This window comes from Oncorhynchus tshawytscha, linkage group LG20 (genome assembly GCF_018296145.1).
Source record: "Oncorhynchus tshawytscha isolate Ot180627B linkage group LG20, Otsh_v2.0, whole genome shotgun sequence".
NCBI classification, from domain to species: Eukaryota; Metazoa; Chordata; class Actinopteri; order Salmoniformes; family Salmonidae; genus Oncorhynchus; species Oncorhynchus tshawytscha.
Window position 1 is genome coordinate 47266862 of NC_056448.1, and position 22500 is coordinate 47289361.

At 50.0% G+C, this 22500-nt stretch overlaps 1 protein-coding gene across 1 annotated transcript in view; it reads left to right on the top strand.

Annotated features, from left to right (window-relative positions):
• The window catches only part of LOC112235855 (methyl-CpG-binding domain protein 2), an 88634-nt gene that overhangs the window by 42899 nt on the left and 23235 nt on the right, over positions 1-22500 (top strand). The window contains exons 4-5 of the mRNA XM_042302762.1: positions 19069-19159; positions 19414-19591. Of these exons, the coding sequence (XP_042158696.1) occupies positions 19069-19159; positions 19414-19591 (269 nt within the window). The remainder of the gene's footprint in view (positions 1-19068; positions 19160-19413; positions 19592-22500) is intronic.

The following is a 22500-nucleotide window of genomic DNA, read 5'->3' on the forward strand; positions in this document are numbered from 1 at the left end:
GACCACTAGGTCCAGTCTACCCTGAGTAGCTGCCCAGTCTACAGACCACTAGGTCCAGTCTACCCTGAGTAGCTGCCCAGTCTACAGACCACTAGGTCCAGTCTACCCTGAGTAGCTGCCCAGTCTACAGACCACTAGGTCCAGTCTACCCTGAGTAGCAGAGATGACAGACCGGTAGGTCCAGTCTACCCTGAGTAGCTGCCCAGAATACAGACCTGTAGGTCCAGTCTACCCTGAGTAGCTGCCCAGTCTACAGACTGGTAGGACCAGTCTAACCTGAGTAGCTGCCCAGTCTACAGACCACTAGGTCCAGTCAACCCTGCGTAGCTGCCCAGTCTACAGACCACTAGGTCCAGTCTAACCCGAGTAGCTGCCCAGTCTACAGACCACTAGGTCCAGTCTACCCTGAGTAGCTGCCCAGTCTACAGACCACTAGGTCCAGTCTACCCTGAGTAGCTGCCCAGTCTACAGACCACTAGGTCCAGTCTACCCTGAGTAGCTGAGTCTACAGACCACTAGGTCCAGTCTACCCTGAGTAGCTGCCCAGTCTACAGACCACTAGGTCCAGTCTACCCTGAGTAGCTGCCCAGTCTACAGACCACTAGGTCCAGTCTACCCTGTACAGAGAGCAGTGAATCACAGTTAGTGTGGGTGTAATCGATGCGCAGGTGGATGTTTTTGTGCGTGTGCTGCTCTTTTTTACTGTGATCTATAGCGGGTGTGTGTGTGTTTGTGTGTGTGTGTGTTAGTGCATGGGTGCTTGTATTATCATATACATGATGAAGCCTCACCAGATTAATGCCAGCCAGCCAGTCACATACTCAGCCAGCCAGCCAGTCACAGAGTCAGCCAGCCAGCCATTCAGTCACTTAGTCAGCCAGCCAGCCAGTTAGTCAGCCAGCCAGTCAGTCACTTAGTCAGCCAGCCAGCCAGCCAGTCACTTAGTCAGCCAGCCAGCCAGTCAGTCACTTAGTCAGCCAGCCAGCCAGTCAGCCAGTCACTTAGTCAGCCAGCCAGCCAGTCAGTCACTTAGTCAGCCAGCCAGCCAGTCAGCCAGCCAGCCAGTCAGTCAGTCACTTCAGCCAGCCAGTCAGCCAGCCAGTCACATAGTCAGTCAGCCAACCATTTACTTAGTCAGTTAGTCAGCCAGCCAGCCAGTCACTTAGTCAGCCAGTCAGTCACATAGTCAGCCAGCCAGCCAATCACTTTGTCAGCCAGTCAGTCACATAGTCAGTCAGCCAACCATTTACTTAGTCAGCCAGTTAGCCAGCCAGCCAGTTAGTCAGCCAGCCAGTCAGTTAGTCAGCCAGCCAGTCAGTTAGTCAGCCAGCCAGCCAGTTAGTCAGCCAGTCAGGCACTTAGTCAGCCAGCCAGCCAGCCAGCCAGTCAGTCAGTCAGTTAGCCAGCCAGTCAGTCACTTAATCAGCCAGTCAGGCACTAAGTCAGCCAGCCAGCCAGTCAGTTAGTCAGCCAGCCAGTCAGTCAGCCAGCCAACCAGCCAGCCAGCCAGCCAGCCAGTCAGTCACTTAGCCAGCCAGCCAGTCAGTCACTTAGCCAGCCAGCCAGCCAGTCACTTAGCCAGCCAGCCAGTCACTTAGTCAGCCAGCCAGCCAGTCACTTAGTCAGCCAGTCACTTAGTCAGCCAGCCAGCCAGTCACTTTGTCAGCCAGCCAGCCAGCCAGTCACTTAGTCAGCCAGCCAGCCAGTCACTTAGTCAGTCAGCCAGCCAGCCAGTCACTTAGCCAGCCAGCCAGCCAGTCACTTAGTCAGCCAGCCAGCCAGCCAGTCACTTAGTCAGCCAGCCAGTCACTTAGTCAGCCAGCCAGCCAGCCAGTCAGTCACTTAGTCAGCCAGCCAGCCAGCCAGTCAGTCAGTCAGCCAACCAACCAGCCAGCCAGTCAGTTAGTCAGCCAGCCAGCCAGTCAGTCACTTAGTCAGCCAGCCAGCCAGCCAGTCACTTAGCCAGCCAGCCAGTCACTTAGCCAGCCAGCCAGCCAGTCACTTAGTCAGCCAGCCAGCCAGTCACTTAGTCAGCCAGCCAGCCAGCCAGTCACTTAGTCAGCCAGCCAGCCAGTCAGTCAGCCAGTCAGTCACTTAGTCAGCCAGCCAGTCACTTAGTCAGCCAGCCAGTCACTTAGTCAGCCAGCCAGCCAGTCAGTCACTTAGTCAGCCAGTCAGTCAGTCACTTAGCCAGCCAGCCAGCCACTTAGCCAGCCAGCCAGTCACGAGGAGGGTTAATGTAATGTATCGGGTAATTCTCTCTCTCTCCCACCAATAGGCTGCATCTGTGTCGTTGGGACAATCTGCCAACTCAGCAAATTCTGTTCCCATGACACCCACCCCATCTCCTTGTTGCCGGGGAGATCATTCTGTCCCCCTACACACACAGCTATGTCTTACTGTACTATAGGTTTGAACCTTTTGGGCTCCGGCTGTGTTAACTACTGTCACCACTGTCTACAGGACATTGAGGGATGTTTAGGTTAGCTGCTGTGACAGTGAGGGATGTTTAGGTTAGCAGCTGTGTATGAGGACAGTGAGGGACGTTTAGGTTAGCTGCTGTGTATGAGGACAGTGAGGGACGTTTAGGTTAGCTGCTGTGTATGAGGACAGTGAGGGACGTTTAGGTTAGCAGCTGTGTCTGAGGACAGTGAGGGACATTTAGGTTAGCTGCTGTGTCTGAGGACAGTGAGGGACGTTTAGGTTAGCTGCTGTGTCTGAGGACAGTGAGGGACGTTTAGGTTAGCAGCTGTGTATGAGGACAGTGAGGGACGTTTAGGTTAGCAGCTGTGTATGAGGACAGTGAGGGACGTTTAGGTTAGCTGCTGTGTCTGAGGACAGTGAGGGATGTTTAGGTTAGCTGCTGTGTCTGAGGACAGTGAGGGACGTTTAGGTTAGCTGCTGTGTCTGAGGACAGTGAGGACGTTTAGGTTAGCTGCTGTGTCTGAGGACAGTGAGGGACGTTTAGGTTAGCAGCTGTGTCTGAGGACAGTGAGGGACGTTTAGGTTAGCTGAGGACTGTGTATGAGGACAGTGAGGGACGTTTAGGTTAGCAGCTGTGTCTGAGGACAGTGAGGGACATTTAGGTTAGCAGCTGTGTCTGAGGACAGTGAGGGACGTTTAGGTTAGCTGCTGTGTCTGAGGACAGTGAGGGACGTTTAGGTTAGCAGCTGTGTATGAGGACAGGACGTTTAGGTTAGCAGCTGTGTATGAGGACAGTGAGGGACGTTAGCAGCTGTTGAGGACAGTGAGGGACGTTTAGGTTAGCTGCTGTGTCTGAGGACAGTGAGGGACGTTTAGGTTAGCTGCTGTGTCTGAGGACAGTGAGGGACGTTTAGGTTAGCTGCTGTGTCTGAGGACAGTGAGGGACGTTTAGGTTAGCTGCTGTGTCTGAGGACAGTGAGTGACGTTTAGGTTAGCTGCTGTGTCTGAGGACAGTGAGGGACGTTTAGGTTAGCAGCTGTGTCTGAGGACAGTGAGGGACGTTTAGGTTAGCAGCTGTGTCTGAGGACAGTGAGGGACGTTTAGGTTAGCAGCTGTGTCTGAGGACAGTGAGGGACGTTTAGGTTAGCAGCTGTGTCTGAGGACAGTGAGGGACGTTTAGGTTAGCAGCTGTGTCTGAGGACAGTGAGGGACGTTTAGGTTAGCTGCTGTGTATGAGGACAGTGAGGGACGTTTAGGTTAGCAGCTGTGTATGAGGACAGTGAGGGACGTTTAGGTTAGCAGCTGTGTATGAGGACAGTGAGGGACGTTTAGGTTAGCTGCTGTGTATGAGGACAGTGAGGGACGTTTAGGTTAGCAGCTGTGTATGAGGACAGTGAGGGACGTTTAGGTTAGCAGCTGTGTATGAGGACAGTGAGGGACGTTTAGGTTAGCTGCTGTGTATGAGGACAGTGAGGGACGTTTAGGTTGTCTGAGGACTGCGTTTGCTGCTGTATGAGGACAGTGAGGGACGTTTAGGTTAGCAGCTGTGTATGAGGACAGTGAGGGACGTTTAGGTTAGCTGCTGTGTCTGAGGACAGTGAGGGACGTTTAGGTTAGCAGCTGTGTCTGAGGACAGTGAGGGACGTTTAGGTTAGCTGCTGTGTATGAGGACAGTGAGGGACGTTTAGGTTAGCAGCTGTGTATGAGGACAGTGAGGGACGTTTAGGTTAGCAGCTGTGTATGAGGACAGTGAGGGACGTTTAGGTTAGCTGCTGTGTATGAGGACAGTGAGGGACGTTTAGGTTAGCAGCTGTGTATGAGGACAGTGAGGGACGTTTAGGTTAGCAGCTGTGTATGAGGACAGTGAGGGACGTTTAGGTTAGCTGCTGTGTATGAGGACAGTGAGGGACGTTTAGGTTAGCAGCTGTGTATGAGGACAGTGAGGGACGTTTAGGTTAGCAGCTGTGTATGAGGACAGTGAGGGACGTTTAGGTTAGCTGCTGTGTATGAGGACAGTGAGGGACGTTTAGGTTAGCTGCTGTGTATGAGGACAGTGAGGGACGTTTAGGTTAGCAGCTGTGTATGAGGACAGTGAGGGACGTTTAGGTTAGCAGCTGTGTCTGAGGACAGTGAGGGACGTTTAGGTTAGCTGCTGTGTATGAGGACAGTGAGGGACGTTTAGGTTAGCTGCTGTGTATGAGGACAGTGAGGGACGTTTAGGTTAGCTGCTGTGTATGAGGACAGTGAGGGACGTTTAGGTTAGCTGCTGTGTCTGAGGACAGTGAGGGACGTTTAGGTTAGCAGCTGTGTCTGAGGACAGTGAGGGACGTTTAGGTTAGCTGCTGTGTCTGAGGACAGTGAGGGACGTTTAGGTTAGCAGCTGTGTCTGAGGACAGTGAGGGACGTTTAGGTTAGCAGCTGTGTCTGAGGACAGTGAGGGACGTTTAGGTTAGCAGCTGTGTCTGAGGACAGTGAGGGACGTTTAGGTTAGCTGCTGTGTATGAGGACAGTGAGGGACGTTTAGGTTAGCTGCTGTGTCTGAGGACAGTGAGGGACGTTTAGGTTAGCTGCTGTGTCTGAGGACAGTGAGGGACGTTTAGGTTAGCAGCTGTGTATGAGGACAGTGAGGGATGTTTAGGTTAGCTGCTGTGTCTGAGGACAGTGAGGGATGTTTAGGTTAGCAGCTGTGTCTGAGGACAGTGAGGGACGTTTAGGTTAGCTGCTGTGTCTGAGGACAGTGAGGGACGTTTAGGTTAGCAGCTGTGTATGAGGACAGTGAGGGACGTTTAGGTTAGCTGCTGTGTATGAGGACAGTGAGGGACGTTTAGGTTAGCAGCTGTGTCTGAGGACAGTGAGGGACGTTTAGGTTAGCTGCTGTGTATGAGGACAGTGAGGGACGTTTAGGTTAGCTGCTGTGTATGAGGACAGTGAGGGACGTTTAGGTTAGCAGCTGTGTCTGAGGACAGTGAGGGACGTTTAGGTTAGCAGCTGTGTCTGAGGACAGTGAGGGACGTTTAGGTTAGCAGCTGTGTCTGAGGACAGTGAGGGACGTTTAGGTTAGCAGCTGTGTCTGAGGACAGTGAGGGACGTTTAGGTTAGCAGCTGTGTCTGAGGACAGTGAGGGACGTTTAGGTTAGCTGCTGTGTATGAGGACAGTGAGGGACGTTTAGGTTAGCTGCTGTGTCTGAGGACAGTGAGGGACGTTTAGGTTAGCTGCTGTGTCTGAGGACAGTGAGGGACGTTTAGGTTAGCAGCTGTGTATGAGGACAGTGAGGGATGTTTAGGTTAGCTGCTGTGTCTGAGGACAGTGAGGGATGTTTAGGTTAGCAGCTGTGTCTGAGGACAGTGAGGGACGTTTAGGTTAGCTGCTGTGTCTGAGGACAGTGAGGGACGTTTAGGTTAGCAGCTGTGTATGAGGACAGTGAGGGACGTTTAGGTTAGCTGCTGTGTATGAGGACAGTGAGGGACGTTTAGGTTAGCAGCTGTGTCTGAGGACAGTGAGGGACGTTTAGGTTAGCAGCTGTGTATGAGGACAGTGAGGGACGTTTAGGTTAGCAGCTGTGTCTGAGGACAGTGAGGGACGTTTAGGTTAGCTGCTGTGTCTGAGGACAGTGAGGGACGTTTAGGTTAGCAGCTGTGTCTGAGGACAGTGAGGGACGTTTAGGTTAGCTGCTGTGTCTGAGGACAGTGAGGGACGTTTAGGTTAGCTGCTGTGTCTGTGTAAGTTTGTGTCTTTTTAATTTAACCTTTTATTTAACTATGAAAGTCACTTAATTCTTATTTACAATGACGGCCTACCCCCCCCGGCCAAACCCGGACGATGCTGGGCCAATTTTGCCCCGCCCTTTGGGACTCCCAATCGCGGCCGGTTGTGATTCAGCTTGGATTTGAACCAGGGTGTCTGTAGTGACTCCTCTAGCACTGAGATGCAGTGTCTTAGACCACTGAACCAGGGTGTCTGTAGTGACTCCTCTAGCACTGAGATGCAGTGTCTTAGACCACTCAACCAGGGTCTGTAGTGACTCCTCTAGCACTGAGATGCAGTGTCTTAGACCACTCAACCAGGGTCTGTAGTGAAGCACTGAGATGCAGTGTCTTAGACCACTGAACCAGGGTCTGTAGTGACTCCTCTAGCACTGAGATGCTGTGTCTTAGACCACTCAACCAGGGTCTGTAGTGATGCACTGAGATGCAGTGTCTTAGACCACTGAACCAGGGTCTGTAGTGACTCCTCTAGCACTGAGATGCAGTGTCTTAGACCACTCAACCAGGGTCTGTAGTGACTCTAGCACTGAGATGCAGTGTCTTAGACCACTCAACCAGGGTATGTAGTGACTCCTCTAGCACTGAGATGCAGTGTCTTAGACCACTCAACCAGGGTCTGTAGTGACTCCTCTAGCACTGAGATGCAGTGTCTTAGACCACTCAACCAGGGTCTGTAGTGATGCACTGAGATGCAGTGTCTTAGACCACTCAACCAGGGTCTGTAGTGACTCCTCTAGCACTGAGATGCAGTGTCTTAGACCGCTGAACCAGGGTCTGTAGTGACTCCTCTAGCACTGTGATGCAGTGTCTTAGACCGCTGAACCAGGGTCTGTAGTGACTCCTCTAGCACTGAGATGCAGTGTCTTAGACCGCTGAACCAGGGTCTGTAGTGACTCCTCTAGCACTGAGATGCAGTGTCTTAGACCACTCAACCAAGGTCTGTAGTCACTCCTCTAACACTGAGATGCAGTGTCTTAGACCAATGAACCAGGGTCTGTAGTGACACCTCTAGCACTGAGATGTAGTGCCTTAGACCGCTGAACCAGGGTCTGTAGTGATGCACTGAGATGCAGTGCCTTAGACCGCTGAACCGGGGTCTGTAGTGACTCCTCTAGCACTGTGATGCAGTGTCTTAGACCGCTGAACCGGGGTCTGTAGTGACTCCTCTAGCACTGTGATGCAGTGTCTTAGACCGCTGAACCAGGGTCTGTAGTTTCGCCCCCAGCACTGAGATGCAGTGTCTCAGACCTCTGAACCAGGGTCTGTAGTGACTCCTCTAGCACTGAGATGCAGTGTCTTAGACTGCTGAACCAGGGTCAGTAGTGACTCCCCTAGCACTGAGATGCAGTGTCTTAGACTGCTGAACCAGGGTCTGTAGTGACTCCCCTAGCACTGAGATGCAGTGTCTTAGACCGCTGAACCAGGGTCTGTAGTGACTCCCCTAGCACTGAGATGCAGTGTCTTAGACCACTCAACCAAGGTCTGTAGTCACTCCTCTAACACTGAGATGCAGTGTCTTAGACCAATGAACCAGGGTCTGTAGTGACACCTCTAGCACTGAGATGCAGTGCCTTAGACCGCTGAACCAGGGTCTGTAGTGATGCACTGAGATGCAGTGCCTTAGACCGCTGAACCGGGGTCTGTAGTGACTCCTCTAGCACTGTGATGCAGTGTCTTAGACCGCTGAACCGGGGTCTGTAGTGACTCCTCTAGCACTGTGATGCAGTGTCTTAGACCGCTGAACCAGGGTCTGTAGTGACGCCTCTAGCACTGTGATGCAGTGTCTTAGACCGCTGAACCGGGGTCTGTAGTGACTCCTCTAGCACTGTGATGCAGTGTCTTAGACCGCTGAACCGGGGTCTGTAGTGACTCCTCTAGCACTGTGATGCAGTGTCTTAGACCGCTGAACCGGGGTCTGTAGTGACTCCTCTAGCACTGTGATGCAGTGTCTTAGACCGCTGAACCAGGGTCTGTAGTGACTCCCCTAGCACTGTGATGCAGTGTCTTAGACCGCTGAACCGGGGTCTGTAGTGACTCCTCTAACACTGTGATGCAGTGTCTTAGACCGCTGAACCGGGGTCTGTAGTGACTCCTCTAGCACTGTGATGCAGTTCTTTAGACCGCTGCACCACTCAAGAGTAGATTATGCTGTTACCCTACCTGCTGGTGTGTCTGTGGTCTGAGGACAGTGAGGGACATGTAGCCACTGTTAGGCTGTCTGTGTGAGGCTGAGGACAGTGAGGGACATTTAGCCACTGTTAGGCTGTCTGTGTGAGGCTGAGGCTGGCTGGCAGATAATGTGACTTTAAGATGTGCTGCCTAACGAGGCTGTGAAGAAAATGGAGTGATCACACATTTATACATGGAATGAGGAGGAGGAATGAATTTAGGATTTGGACATTTTCATCTCCCACCCATGCCTTCCCTGAGGAACTCCTCCCCTTCCTCCTCACCTCGCTACCCCTCCTTCTCTCCCTCCCCTTCCTTTACCTCGCTACCCCTCCTCCTGTCCCTTTCCCTTTCCCTCCCCCTTCCTATACCTCTCTACCCTTCCTCCTCACCTCTCTACCCCTCCTCCTCTCCCTCCCTCCCCCCCTTCCTATACCTCTCTACCCTTCGTCCTCACCTCTCTACCCTTCGTCCTCACCTCTCTACCCCTCCTCCTCTCGCTCCCCCCTCCTCATCTCCCTCCTCTTCCTCCTCATCTCTCTACCCCTCCTCCTCTCGCTCCCCCTCTCCTCATCTCCCTCCCCTTCCTCCTCATCTCTCTCGTTGTTAATACGAGCCAGTTGGTCACATCTAGATAACTACCTAGCAAGATGATGAAGAAACCATCAAATTCACTCTCCATAATCCCATACTGCCAGTGCCAGCCCATAGCCAAAACGTTTAACTATTTAGCTAACGACAGCTAGCACAATATAGCTATCGAGCAAGCTAAGGACACTGCACTAACAACTGTAGCTACCACAGGCAACTGTTTAATGGAAACTAGCTAATCCATTGTGATACCATTATAATGTCAACACTAGCTAATCCATTGTGATGCCATTATAATGTCAACACTAGCTACAGTGGTTAGCTAACTTGGAGGAAGTATTTAGTGTTGTGTGCATTGCATCGGTGCACTTAGCTAGCTACCATCCCATAGCTTACATTGCATATGAAGTGTGACAAGCTCATCCATGGATGTACTGAGAAAACAACCTATTTTTACTTTTCTTTTGTGTTGACTTCGGGCTCTCTGATTGGCTCAAAGTCAAGTTGTTGGACACTGACGAGTATTACAATTCTACCAAGTAGAAACGGAAGGTTCATCGCTACCGGATCCGTACGCAGCAGGTAGCGCTTTTGTTCTAGCAAGAGAAGGAACGGCCTCCCACTGTGATGAGTACCTGTCAGCAGTCTATCGGCAGTGAGATTATCTGTGTGTTTCATGCTTCAAGGCCGGAGAGAAAGAGATTCCTTGGCTGCTTTTTCCTCTGCTGCTGCTGTTACTGGCATACACATAAATACACATCACATAATTAACCCTGATGTTAAGGGATGTCAAATGCTAGATGCCCACTAGATTCTTATAAGAAATCCCACTATGCCCTCAGACAAACGATCAAACAGATTGAATCCTACTAGATTGAGTCCTACTACATTGGCTCTGATGCGCGTCGGGTGTGGCAGGGCTTGGAAACTATTACGGACTCCAAAGAGAAACCCAGCCGAGAGCTGCCCAGTGACGCGAGCCTACCAGACGAGCTAAATGCCTTTTATGCTCGCTTCGAGGCAAACAACACTGAAGCATGCATGAGAGCACCAGCTGTTCCGGAAGACTGTGTGATAACGCTCTCGGTAGCTGATGTGAGCAAGACATCGAAACAGGTCAACATTCACAAGGCCGCGGGGCCAGACGGATTGCCAGGATGTGTACTCAGAGCATGTGCGGACCAACTGTCAAGTGTCTTCACTGATATTATCAACCTCTCCCTGACCGAGTCTGTAATACCTACATGGTTCAAGCAGACCACCATAGTACCTGTGCCCAAGGAAGCGAAAGTAACCTGCCTAAATGATATCCTGCCCCGTAGTACGTCGGTAGCCATGAAGTGCTTTGAAAGGCTGGTCATGGCTCACATCAACAGCATCATCCTGGATACCCTAGACCCACTCCAATTCACATACCGCCCCAACAGATCCACAAATGAAGCAATCTCAATCACACTCCACACTGCCCTTTCCCACCTGGACAAAAGGAACACCTATGTGAGAATGCTATTCATTGACTACATCTCAGCGTTCAACACCATAGGGTCCACAAAGCTCATCACTAAGCTAAGGACCCTGGGACTAAACACCTCCCTCTGCAACTGGTTCCTGGACTTCCTGACGGGCCGCCCCCAGGTGGTAAGGGTAGGTAACAACACATCTGCCACGCTGATCCTAAACACTGGGGGCCTCTCAGGGGTGTTTGCTTAGTCCCCTCATGTACTCCCTGTTCACCCACGACTGCGTGGCCAAACACGACTCCAACACCATCATTAAGTTTGCTGATGACACAACAGTGGTAGGCCTGATCACTGACAACAATGAGACAAGCCTATAGGGAGGAGGTCAGAGACATTGCAGTGTGGTGCCAGGACAACAACCTCACCCTCAATGTGAGCAAGACAAAGGAGTTGATCGTGGACTATAGGAAAAGGAGGGCTGAATAGGCCCCCATTGACATTGATGGGCTGGAGTGGAGCGGATCCCTATAGCTTTCTCAGAGATAGCTAGGCCCCTCCCTTTAATGCTCTCAGAGATAGCTAGGCCCCTCCCTTTAATGGGCTCAGAGATAGCTAGGACCCTCCCTTTAGCACTCTCATAGATTACTAGGCCCCTCCCTTTAACACTCTCAGAGATAGCTAGGCCCCTCCCTTTAATGCTCTCAGAGATAGCTAGGCCCCTCCCTTTAACACCCTTAGAGATAGCTAGGCCCCTCCCTTTAATGCTCTGAGATAGCTAGGCCCCTCTCTTTAACACTGATAGAGATAGCTAGGCCCCTCCCTTTAATGCTCTCAGAGATAGCTAGGCCCCTCCCTTTAGCACTCTCAGAGATTGCTAGGCCCCTCCCTTTAATGCTCTCAGAGATAGCTAGGCCCCTCCCCTGGAACATTTTCAGCTGGATCTTCACAACTAGCTAACTGCAACCCCGGATGATTACTCCTGGCTAGCGTTTCCACCCACTTAGCTTGAAGCCCGGCCAGAGCTCCTGTGCTACCACCGAAGCATACTCCTGGGCTACAATATCCGGACCCACGACCGGTCTATCGATGTCACCGCATGAAGAGGCATAAACAGACTCACCCCATCGCGACGCCCCCCAAAGGCTAACTTTCTAGCCCTTGCTATCTCCTTGCTTGCTAATTCGGCTTGCTAACTGCTAGCTTGTTTAGCCCCGGTCCGCTAACTGCTACCTTGTTTAGCCCCGGCCTACTAACTGTTAGCTTGTTAGCACAGGCCTGCTAACCGTCTGAATCGCCGCGTCCCAAACACTCACTGGACCCATATTTACTTTCAATCTCTTCGATTTTTAATTTGTTTATACCTTCCGGTAGCCTGTCTCACCCAATGTGATACGGAATCGCTATTATTTTTAATTTTTAGAACACACTCAAGAACCTCCAGAAGCTAACCAGCTTACTAGCTACAAGCTATTTAGTCATTGTTAGCCACTGCTAGCGGCTTTTACCTTTTACCTCCTGCACAGCCAGCCAGTTTTTTTTTTACCTGGATAACACTCGCCAGTCCAGCTTCCCTGCCCCATCCACCGCTGCCCCCTGGACACTGATCACTTGGCTACATAGCTGATGTATGCTGGACTGTCCATTAATCACGGTACTCCATTCTGCTTGTTTATGTTTTATCTGTCGGCCCCGTTGCCTAGTCAACGCCATTTTACCTGCTGTTGTTGTGCTAGCTGATTAGCTGTTGTTGTCTCACCTACTACTGCTACTGTTTTAGCTAGCTCTCCCAATTCAACACCAGTGATTACTGTATGCCTCGCTGTATGTCTCTCTCAAATGTCAATATGCCTTGTATACTGTTGTTCAGGTTAGTTATCATTGTTTTAGTTTACAATCGAGCCCCTAGTTCCACTCTTCATACCCCTGATACCTCCTTTGTCCCACCTCCCACACATGCGGTGACCTCACCCATTACAACCAGCATGTCCAGTGATACAACCTCTCTCATCATCAGCCAGTGCCTGGGCTTACCTCCGCTGTACCCGCACCCCACCATACCCCTGTCTGCGCATTATGCCATGAATATATTCTACCATTTGTTTTACTCACTGCTTTAGCACACTCTGCTAACCCCGATGTCCTTGCCGTGTCTGAATCCTGGCTCAGGAAGGCCACCAAAATTTTTGAGATTTCCATACCCAACTATAACATTTTCCATCAAGATAGAACTGCCAAAGGGGGATGAGTTGCAGTTTACTGCAGAGAGAGCCTGCAAAGTAATGTCATACTTTCCAGGTCCATACCCAAACAGTTCGAACTACTAATTTTGAAAATTACTCTCTCCAGAAATAAGTCTCTCACTGTTGCCGCCTGCTACCGACCCCCCTCAGCTCCCAGCTGTGCCCTGGACAAAATTTGTGAATTGATCGCCCCCCATCTAGCTTCAGAGTTTGTTCTGTTAGGTGACCTAAACTGGGATATGCTTAACACCCCGGCAGTCCTACAATCTAAGCTAGATGCCCTCAATCTCACACAAATCATCAAGGAACCCACCAGGTACAACCTAAATCTGTAAACAAGGGCACCCTCATAGACGTCATCCTGACCAACCTGGCCCTTCAAATACACCTCCGTGGCTTCAACCAGGATCTCAGCGATCACTGCCTCATTGCCTGTATCCGCTACGGAGCCGCAGTCAAACGACCACCCCTCATCACTGTCAAACGCTCCCTAAAACACTTCTGTGAGCAGGCCTTTCTAATCGACCTGGCCCGGGTACCCTGGAAGGACATTGACTTCATCCCGTCAGTTGAGGATGCCTGGTCATTCTTTAAAAGTAACTTCCTCACCATTTTAGATAAGCATGCTCCGTTCAAAAATGCAGACCTAAGAACAGATATAGCCCTTGGTTCACTCCAGACCTGACTGCACTCGACCAGCACAAAAATATCCTGTGGCGGACTGCAATAGCATCGAATAGTCCCCGCGATATGCAACTGTTCAGGGAAGTCAGGAACCAATACACGCAGTCAGTCAGGAAAGCTAAGGTCAGCTTCTTCAGGCAGAAGTTTGCATCCTGTAGCTCCAACTCCAAAAAGTTCTGGGACACTGTGAAGTCCATGGAGAACAAGAGCACCTCCTCCCAGCTGCCCACTGCACTGAGGCTAGGTAACACGGTCACCACCGATAAATCCATGATTATCGAAAACTTCAACAAGCATTTCTCAACAGCTGGCCATGCCTTCCGCCTGGCTACTCCAACCTCGGCCAACAGCTCCGCCCCCCCCCCGCAGCTACTCGCCCAAGCCTCTCCAGGTTCTCCTTTACCCAAATCCAGATAGCAGATGTTCTGAAAGAGCTGCAAAACCTGGACCCGGACAAATCAGCTGGGCTTGACAATCTGGACCCTCTATTTCTGAAACTATCCGCCGCCATTGTCGCAACCCCTATTACCAGCCTGTTCAACCTCTCTTTCATATCGTCTGAGATCTCCAAGGATTGGAAAGCTGCCGCAGTCATCCCCCTCTTCAAAGGGGGAGACACCCTGGACCCAAACTGTTACAGACCTATATCCATTCTGCCCTGCCTATCTAAGGTCTTCGAAAGCCAAATCAACAAACAGGTCACTGACCATCTCGAATCCCACCGTACCTTCTCCGCTGTGCAATCTGGTTTCCGAGCCGGTAGGAGTGCACCTCAGCCACGCTGAAGGTACTAAACAATATCATAACCGCCATCGATAAAAGACAGTACTGTGCAGCCGTCTTCATCGACCTTGCCAAGGCTTTCGACTCTGTCAATCACCATATTCTTATCGGCAGACTCAGTAGCCTCGGTTTTTCGGATGACTGCCTTGCCTGGTTCACCAATTACTTTGCAGACAGAGTTCAGTGTGTCAAATCGGAGGGCATGCTGTCCGGTCCTCTGGCAGTCTCTATGGGGGTGCCACAGGGTTCAACCCTCGGGCCGACTCTTTTCTCTGTATATATCAATGATGTTGCTCTTGCTGCGGGCGATTCCCTGATCCACCTCTACGCAGACGACACCATTCTATATACTTCCGGCCCGTCCTTGGACACTGTGCTATCTTACCTCCAAACAAGCTACAATGCCATACAACACTCCTTCCGTGGCCTCCAACTGCTCTTAAACGCTAGTAAAACCAAATGCATGCTTTTCAACCGTTCGCTGCCTGCACCCGCACGCTTGACCAGCATCACCACCCTGGATGGTTCCGACCTTGAATATGTGGACCTCTATAAGTACCTAGGTGTCTGGCTAGACTGTAAACTCTCCTTCCAGACTCATGTCAAACATCTCCAATCGAAAATCAAATCAAGAGTCGGCTTTCTATTCCGCAACAAAGCCTCCTTCACTCACGCCGCAAAACTTACCCTAGTAAAACTGACTATCCTACCGATCCTCGACTTCGGTGATGTCATCTACAAAATTGCTTCCAACACTCTACTCAGCAAACTGGATGCAGTTTATCACAGTGCCATCCGTTTTGTCACTAAAGCACCTTATACCACCCACCACTGCGACTTGTATGCTCTAGTCGGCTGGCCCTCGCTACATATTCGTCGCCAGACCCACTGGCTCCAGGTCATCTACAAGTCCATGCTAGGTAAAGCTCCGCCTTATCTCAGTTCACTGGTCACGATGGCAACACCCATCCGTAGCACGCGCTCCAACAGGTGTATCTCACTGATCATCCCTAAAGCCAACACCTCATTTGGCCGCCTTTCGTTCCAGTTCTCTGCTGCCTGTGACTGGAACGAATTGCAAAAATCTCTGAAGTTGGAGACTTTTATCTCCCTCACCAACTTCAAACTTCTGCTATCTGAGCAGCTAACCGATCGCTGCAGCTGTACATAGTCTATTGGTAAATCTATTGGTTAATCTGCAAAATTGTAATCATTCGCCTACCTCCTCATGCCTTTTGCACACATTGTATATAGACTCCCGTTTTTTTTCTACTGTGTTATTGACTTGTTAATTGTTTACTCCATGTGTAACTCTGTGTTGTCTGTTCACACTGCTATGCTTTATCTTGGCCAGGTCGCAGTTGCAAATGAGAACTTGTTCTCAACTAGCCTACCTGGTTAAATAAAGGTGAAAAAAATAAAAAATAAATAATGCTCTCAGAGATAGCTAGGCCCCTCCCTTTAATGCTCTCAGAGATAGCTAGGCCCTTCCCTTTAGCACTCTCAGAGATAGCTAGGCCCCTCCCTTTAATGCTCTCAGAGATAGCTAGGCCCCTCCCTTTAGCACTCTCAGAGATAGCTAGCTCTCTCTGAAAATGCCTATTTCTGACTGTTAATCAGTCACCACGAGTTGGCCTCCGCCCAGTACTCTGCCCTGAACCTTAGTCACTGTTTCTAACCAGCTACCACTCGGTACCCTGCCCTGAACCTTAGTCACTGTTACTAGCCGGCTACCACCCGGTACTGTACCATGAACCTTAGTCACTGTTACTAACCAGCTACCACCCGGTTCTCTATCCTGAACCTTAGTCACTGTTACTAACCAGCTACCACAAGGTTCTCTACCCTGAACCTTAGTCACTGTTTCTAGCCGGCTACCACCCAGTACTCTACCCTGAACTTTAGTCACTGTTACTAGCTGGCTACCACCCGGTACCCTGCCCTGAACCTTAGTCACTGTTTCTAGCCAGCTACCACCCGGTACCCTGCCCTGAACCTTAGTCACTGTTTCTAGCCAGCTACCACCCGGTACTCTATCCTGAACCTTAGTCACTGTTTCTAGCCAGCTACCACCCGGTACTCTACCCTGAACCTTAGTCACTGTTACTAGCCTCCTACCACCCGGTACTCTACCCTGAACCTTAGTCACTGTTACTAGCCTCCTACCACCCTGTACTCTAACCTGAAACTTAATCACTATTACTAGCCAACTACCACCCAGTACTCTACACTGAACCTTAGTCACTGTTACTAGCTGGCTACCACCCAGTACTCTACCCTGAACCTTAGTCACTGTTACTAGCTGGCTACCACCCAGTACTGTACCCTGAACCTTAGTCACTGTTACTAGCCGGCTACCACCCAGTACTATACCCTGAACCTTAGTCACTGTTACTAGCTGGCAACCACCCAGTACTGTACCCCTACTGTCTATACACACCATCCTATATAACTACTGTCTATACACACCATCCTTTATAACCACTGTCTGTACTGTCTATACACACCATCCTATATAACTACTGTCTATACCCACCACCCTATATAACTACTCTCTATACACACCATCCTATATAACTACTGTCTATACCCACCATCCTACTCTCTATACACACCATCCTATATAACTACTGTCTATACTCCCCTATATAACTGTCACCATCCTATATAACTACTCTCTATACACACCATCCTATATAACTACTGTCTATACTACACCACCCTATATAACTACTGTCTATATACACCATCCTATATAACTACTGTCTATACACACCATCCTATATAACTACTGTCTATATACACCATCCTATATAACTACTGTCTATACACACCACCCTATATAACTACTGTCTATATACACCATCCTATATTTCTATATTTATATTCTGGACTCTGACGTTGCTTGTTGTGATATTTCTTAACTTCTTTATTTTTACTTCAGGATTATGTGTGTATTGTTTTGTATTGTTAGGTATTATCACTGCACTGTTGGAAGGTAGAAACACAAGCATTTCACTGCACCTGAGATAACATCTGCAGATCGGTGTACGAGCACCAATAAACTATGATTTGAGTGAATTGGCTCCTAAATGTTTTCAAGACGTGGAGAAAAGAGGAATAGATCGAGGAAGAAGATGCTGCCACTCTCACTGGAGAGAGTATTAGTTTAGGACTAACCAAGGAAGATGCTGCCACTCTCACTGGAGAGAGTATTAGTTTAGGACTAACCAAGGAAGATGCTGCCACTCTCACTGGAGAGAGTATTAGTTTAGGACTTACCAAGGAAGATGGGTGATGGGTTGTTGGTCTGCTGCCATCATGGCCTAATGAAGAGGAGCCATCCCCTGCCAAGCCAGCCATGCCAGTCTCCCCCAGCTGCCCCCTGCCGCCGCTAGCCATGCCAGTCTCCCCCAGCTGCCCCCTGCCATGCCAGTCTCCCCTGCTGCCCCCTGCCATGCCAGTCTCCCCCAGCTGCCCCCCCGCCATGCCAGCCATGCCAGTCTCCCCCAGCTGCCCCCGTCATGCCAGCCATGCCAGTCTCCCCCAGCCATCCCCTGCCAAGCCAGCCATGCCAGTCTCCCCCAGCTGCCCCCAGCTGCCCCCTACCATGCCAGCCATGCCAGTCTCCCCCAGCCATCCCCTGCCAAGCCAGCCATGCCAGTCTCCCCAGCTGCCCCCATGCCAGTCTCCCCCAGCTGCCCCCTACCATGCCAGCCATGCCAGTCTCCCCAGCCATCCCCTGCCAAGCCAGCCATGCCAGTCTCCCCCAGCTGCCCCCTGCCATGCCAGCCATGCCAGTCTCCCCCAGCTGCCCCCTGCCAAGCCAGCCATGCCATTCTCCCCCAGCTGCCCCCTGCCATGCCAGCCATGCCAGTCTCCCCCAGCTGCCCCCTGCCAAGCCAGCCATGCCATTCTCCCCCAGCTGCCCCCTGCCATGCCAGCCATGCCAGTCTCCCCCAGCTGCCCCCTGCCATGCCAGTCTCCCCCAGCTGCCCCCTGCCATGCCAGCCATGCCAGTCTCCCCCAGCTGCCCCCTGCCATGCCAGTCTCCCCCAGCTGCCCCTGCCATGCCAGCCATGCCAGTCTCCCCCAGCTGCCCCCTGCCGCCGCCAGCCACACTGATGTGGCTGAGTGTCTCTTTGTGTCTCTTTCGGTCGGTTATCTTGTCTTCGAAGGCCTTTCGCGTCTTGCTATTTATTCTCTCTTGAACACTTGTTGTTGCTGCTGTGCTAAGATTTATACCCCGAACCTGAATGAACTATAATTGGATAAATACCACGTCCTGTTTTCTGGGAGTCCTGGGTCCTCCTCTGCTCCTCACCCTCTGTTTCCTTTCCTCATCTCCTCACCTCTGTTTCCTTTCCTCATCTCCTCACCCTCTGTTTCCTTTCCTCATCTCCTCACTCTGTTTCCTTTCCTCATCTCCTCACCCTCTGTTTCCTTTCCTCATCTCTCACTCTGTTTCCTTTCCTCATCTCCTCACCTCTGTTTCCTTTCCTCATCTCCTCACCTCTGTTTCCTTTCCTCATCTCCTCAACCTCTGTTTCCTTTCCTCATCTCCTCACTCTCTGTTTCCTTTCCTCATCTCCTCACTCTCTGTTTCCTTTCCTCATCTCCTCACCCCTCTGTTTCCTTTCCTCATCTCCTCACCCTCCATTTCCTTTCCTCATCTCCTCACCCTCTGTTTCCTTTCCTTTTCTCATCACCCCTCTCCTCCTTTCCTGTTCTTATCACTCTCTGTTTCCTTGCCTGTTCTTATCACCCCTCTGTTTCCTTTCCTGTTCTCATCACCCCTCTGTTTCCTTTCCTGTTCTCATCACCCCTCTGTTTCCTTTCCTGTTCTCATCCTCCCTCTGTTTCCTTGCCTGTTCTCATCACCCCTCTGTTTCCTTGCCTGTTCTCATCCTCCCTCCTCTCCTCATCTCATCACCTGTCTGTTGTGTTTGCAGCTGTTCTGGGAGAAGCGGTTGAAAGGCCTGAGTGCGTCAGACATCACAGAAGAGGTCCTCAGGAGCATGGAGCTTCCTAAGGGTTTAACAAGTAGGAGCCCTGCCTGTCGTCTCTCTGATTATGTCTCTGATGTTAATAATAGGCAGTTGTATATAACCATATTATCTTACAATTAGAAATGGTATTTGAACTGTTATTAGGTATCTCTAATCAAATACACTGTACTGTGAGATGGAGAACATGGAAGTAAAAACAATGATGTGAGTCTGTCTGACCAGAAGGGGTTGATGGGACTATGGTTATGTTCCTGACCGTGTTCCTGTGGCCGTGTTGTCCTCTACCAGGTTTGGGTCCAGACACGTCAGACGAGACGCTCCTATCGGCTATCTCCAGCGCCCTCCACATGAGCTCCTCCCCCATCACGGGCCAGACGACCTCGGCTGCAGAGAAGAACCCGGCTATCTGGCTCAACACGTCGCAGCCCCTGTGTAAAGCCTTCATAGTCACCGATCAGGACATCCGGTAAGGCGCGTCTCTGTGAGTCTGTTTGTGTCACCGACCAGGATACACCGTAAAATGTGAGTGTGAGAGAGACTGACTGACTGACTGAGTCACACACACACGCACACACACACACACAGCAGGTAGATGTAATGTATGTCAAGTACTTCCTTCCCAGGCGGTACTATTTCCCAGGCGGTACTATTTCCCAGGCGGTACTATTTCCCAGGCAGTACTATTTCCCAGGCAGTACTATTTCCCAGGCAGTACTATTTCCCAGGCAGTACTATTTCCCAGGCAGTACTATTTCCCATTTCTACTATGGACCAGTATTGCTATGTTTCTCACCATGTGTCCATACATAACTGTGCACTAGAGGTCTTCATGTGTCCAGAAAGTTGGACCGGTTCCAAAATGAACCAAACAGACCCGAGGACCGTCAGACCCGTTCTGAAATTAACCAAACAGACCCGAGGACCGTCAGACCCGTTCTGAAATTAACCAAACAGACCAAACAGACGTTCTGAAATGACCCAAACAGACCCGAGGACCGTCAGACCCGTTCTGAAATGACCCAAACAGACCCGAGGACCGTCAGACCCGTTCTGAAATGACCCAAACAGACACAAAGACCGTCAGACCCGTTCTGAAATGACCCAAACAGACACAAGGACCGTCAGACCCGTTCTGAAATGACCCAAACAGACCCGAGGACCGTCAGACGCATTCTGAAATGACCCAAACAGACACAAGGACCGTGGTCTCTCTGCTGTTTCCTGAGGTCCACCATCAGCTCCTTGGTTTTTGTTGACATTGAGGGAAAGGTTATTTTCCTGCCACCACTCCTCCAGGACCCTCACCTCCTCCTCCAGGGCCCTCACCTCCTCCTCCAGGGCCCTCACCTCCTCCCTGTAGACTGCCTCGTCATTGTTGGTAATCCGGCCTACTACTGTTGTGCCGTCTGCAAACTTGATGATTGAGTTGGAAGCGTGCATGTCCACGCCGTAATGGTTGAACATGGTGCACAAGCGAGGGCTGAGAACGCACCCTTGTGGGGCCCTTGTGTTGAGGATCAGCGAAGTGGAGGTGTTGTTTCCTACCTTCACTACCTGGGGGCGGCCCATCAGGAAGTCCAGGACCCAGTTGCAGAGGGAGGGTTTCAGACCCAGGGCCCCAAGCTTAATGAACTTGGAGTGTACTATGGTGTTGAATGTTGAGCTGTAGTCAATGTAAGTATTGTAAGTATGTCATAATGTAAGAAATAACACACAAAAAAAGAAAATACTGCAAGCTTTAGGAGCTAGAAGCAGAGGAAGCAGAGTTGTCATGTCTGTCGGTGCCATCTTGCTCAAGTCATTGTTTGTAGGGAAAATACAAGCATTATAATGTGGTATTAAATTACATCACAATATAACAAGTATAAAACTGACCCATCACGCAGTACAAAAAAAGGGCTCGCAATTTCAACCAATCGCTGCACATTTACCACATAATAGGGTTCAATCAAGCCACATGTCAACAAACTTCCCTTGCCAGCACAAATGTGGACAAAAATAATTTTGTCATGAAATGTAAGAATTCCAGTAGCATAACGAAGCATTTTTGGTGCGCAAATTTCACAAACAATCCCCACAAAATCCTGGAGGGACTGGTTGACCTGCAGTGAGCTGTGATATTGTCGTGTAGCTAATCAAAATACGTGTCTGTTTGCTAGCTAACTAAGTTAGCTATCTAAGTTAGCTAGTTAGCTAGATAGGTTAGCTAGTTAGCTATCTAAGTTAGCCATAGCCGGTAGCCATATCTTTTGACAAAATATTTACAATCTGAGATCTTTTGTAACTTGTTAGCAAATACGTGTAACATCAGCAACTGTACATAATTTTACTAGCTAGCTTTGCAATATAATAGTGAGGGTTGATATTGGTATGACCGTGGATTCATTTCAATCTCACTAAATGATTGGCATGACGCAAGATCTAGTATTCCCAACCGATGTAAACAACAACAAGTTAGCTAGCTATGTTAAACTTAGGTAGCTATCTAAGTTAGCTAGTTAGCTAGATAAGTTAGCTAGATAAGTTAGCTAGTTAGCTAGATAAGTTAGCTAGTTAGCTAGATAAGTTAGCTATCTAGCTAGATAAGTTAGCTATCTAAGTTAGCTAGCTATGTTAAACTTAGGTAGCTATCTAAGTTAGCTAGTTAGCTAGATAAGTTAGCTAGTTAGCTAGATAAGTTAGCTATCTAGCTAGATAAGTTAGCTATCTAAGTTAGCTAGCTATGTTAAACTTTACAGACGCCGAGCACAAACAATAATACCTCAATTTACTGTTGTAAATCTCTAAAACTGAAGCTGGTGTTACTATAACAAATATTTGCCTAAGCATGCCGGATAGACATGGTTGTAACTAGATACTGTCTACCTACCTAGGCACATTGGTACAGTCTGGTCAAAGTGCAAGGGTTGAAGGTTATGCCATATTTATTTCTATTAGGCAAGATATTGTTGTAAATGTAATCTATGTGTGCCCTCCAACCCTGTTCCTGGAGAGCTACCATCCTGTAGGTTTTCACTCCAACCCTGTTCCTGGAGAGCTACCATCCTGTAGGTATTCACTCCAACCCTGTTCCTGGAGAGCTACCATCCTGTAGGTATTCACTCCAACCCTGTTCCCGGAGAGCTACCATCCTGTAGGTTTTCACTCCAACCCTGTTCCCGGAGAGCTACCATCCTGTAGGTATTCACTCCAACCCTGTTCCTGGAGAGCTACCATCCTGTAGGTATTCACTCCAACCCTGTTCCTGGAGAGCTACCATCCTGTAGGTTTTCACTCCAACCCTGTTCCTGGAGAGCTACCATCCTGTAGGTTTTCACTCCAACCCTGTTCCTGGAGAGCTACCATCCTGTAGGTTTTCACTCCAACCCTGTTCCT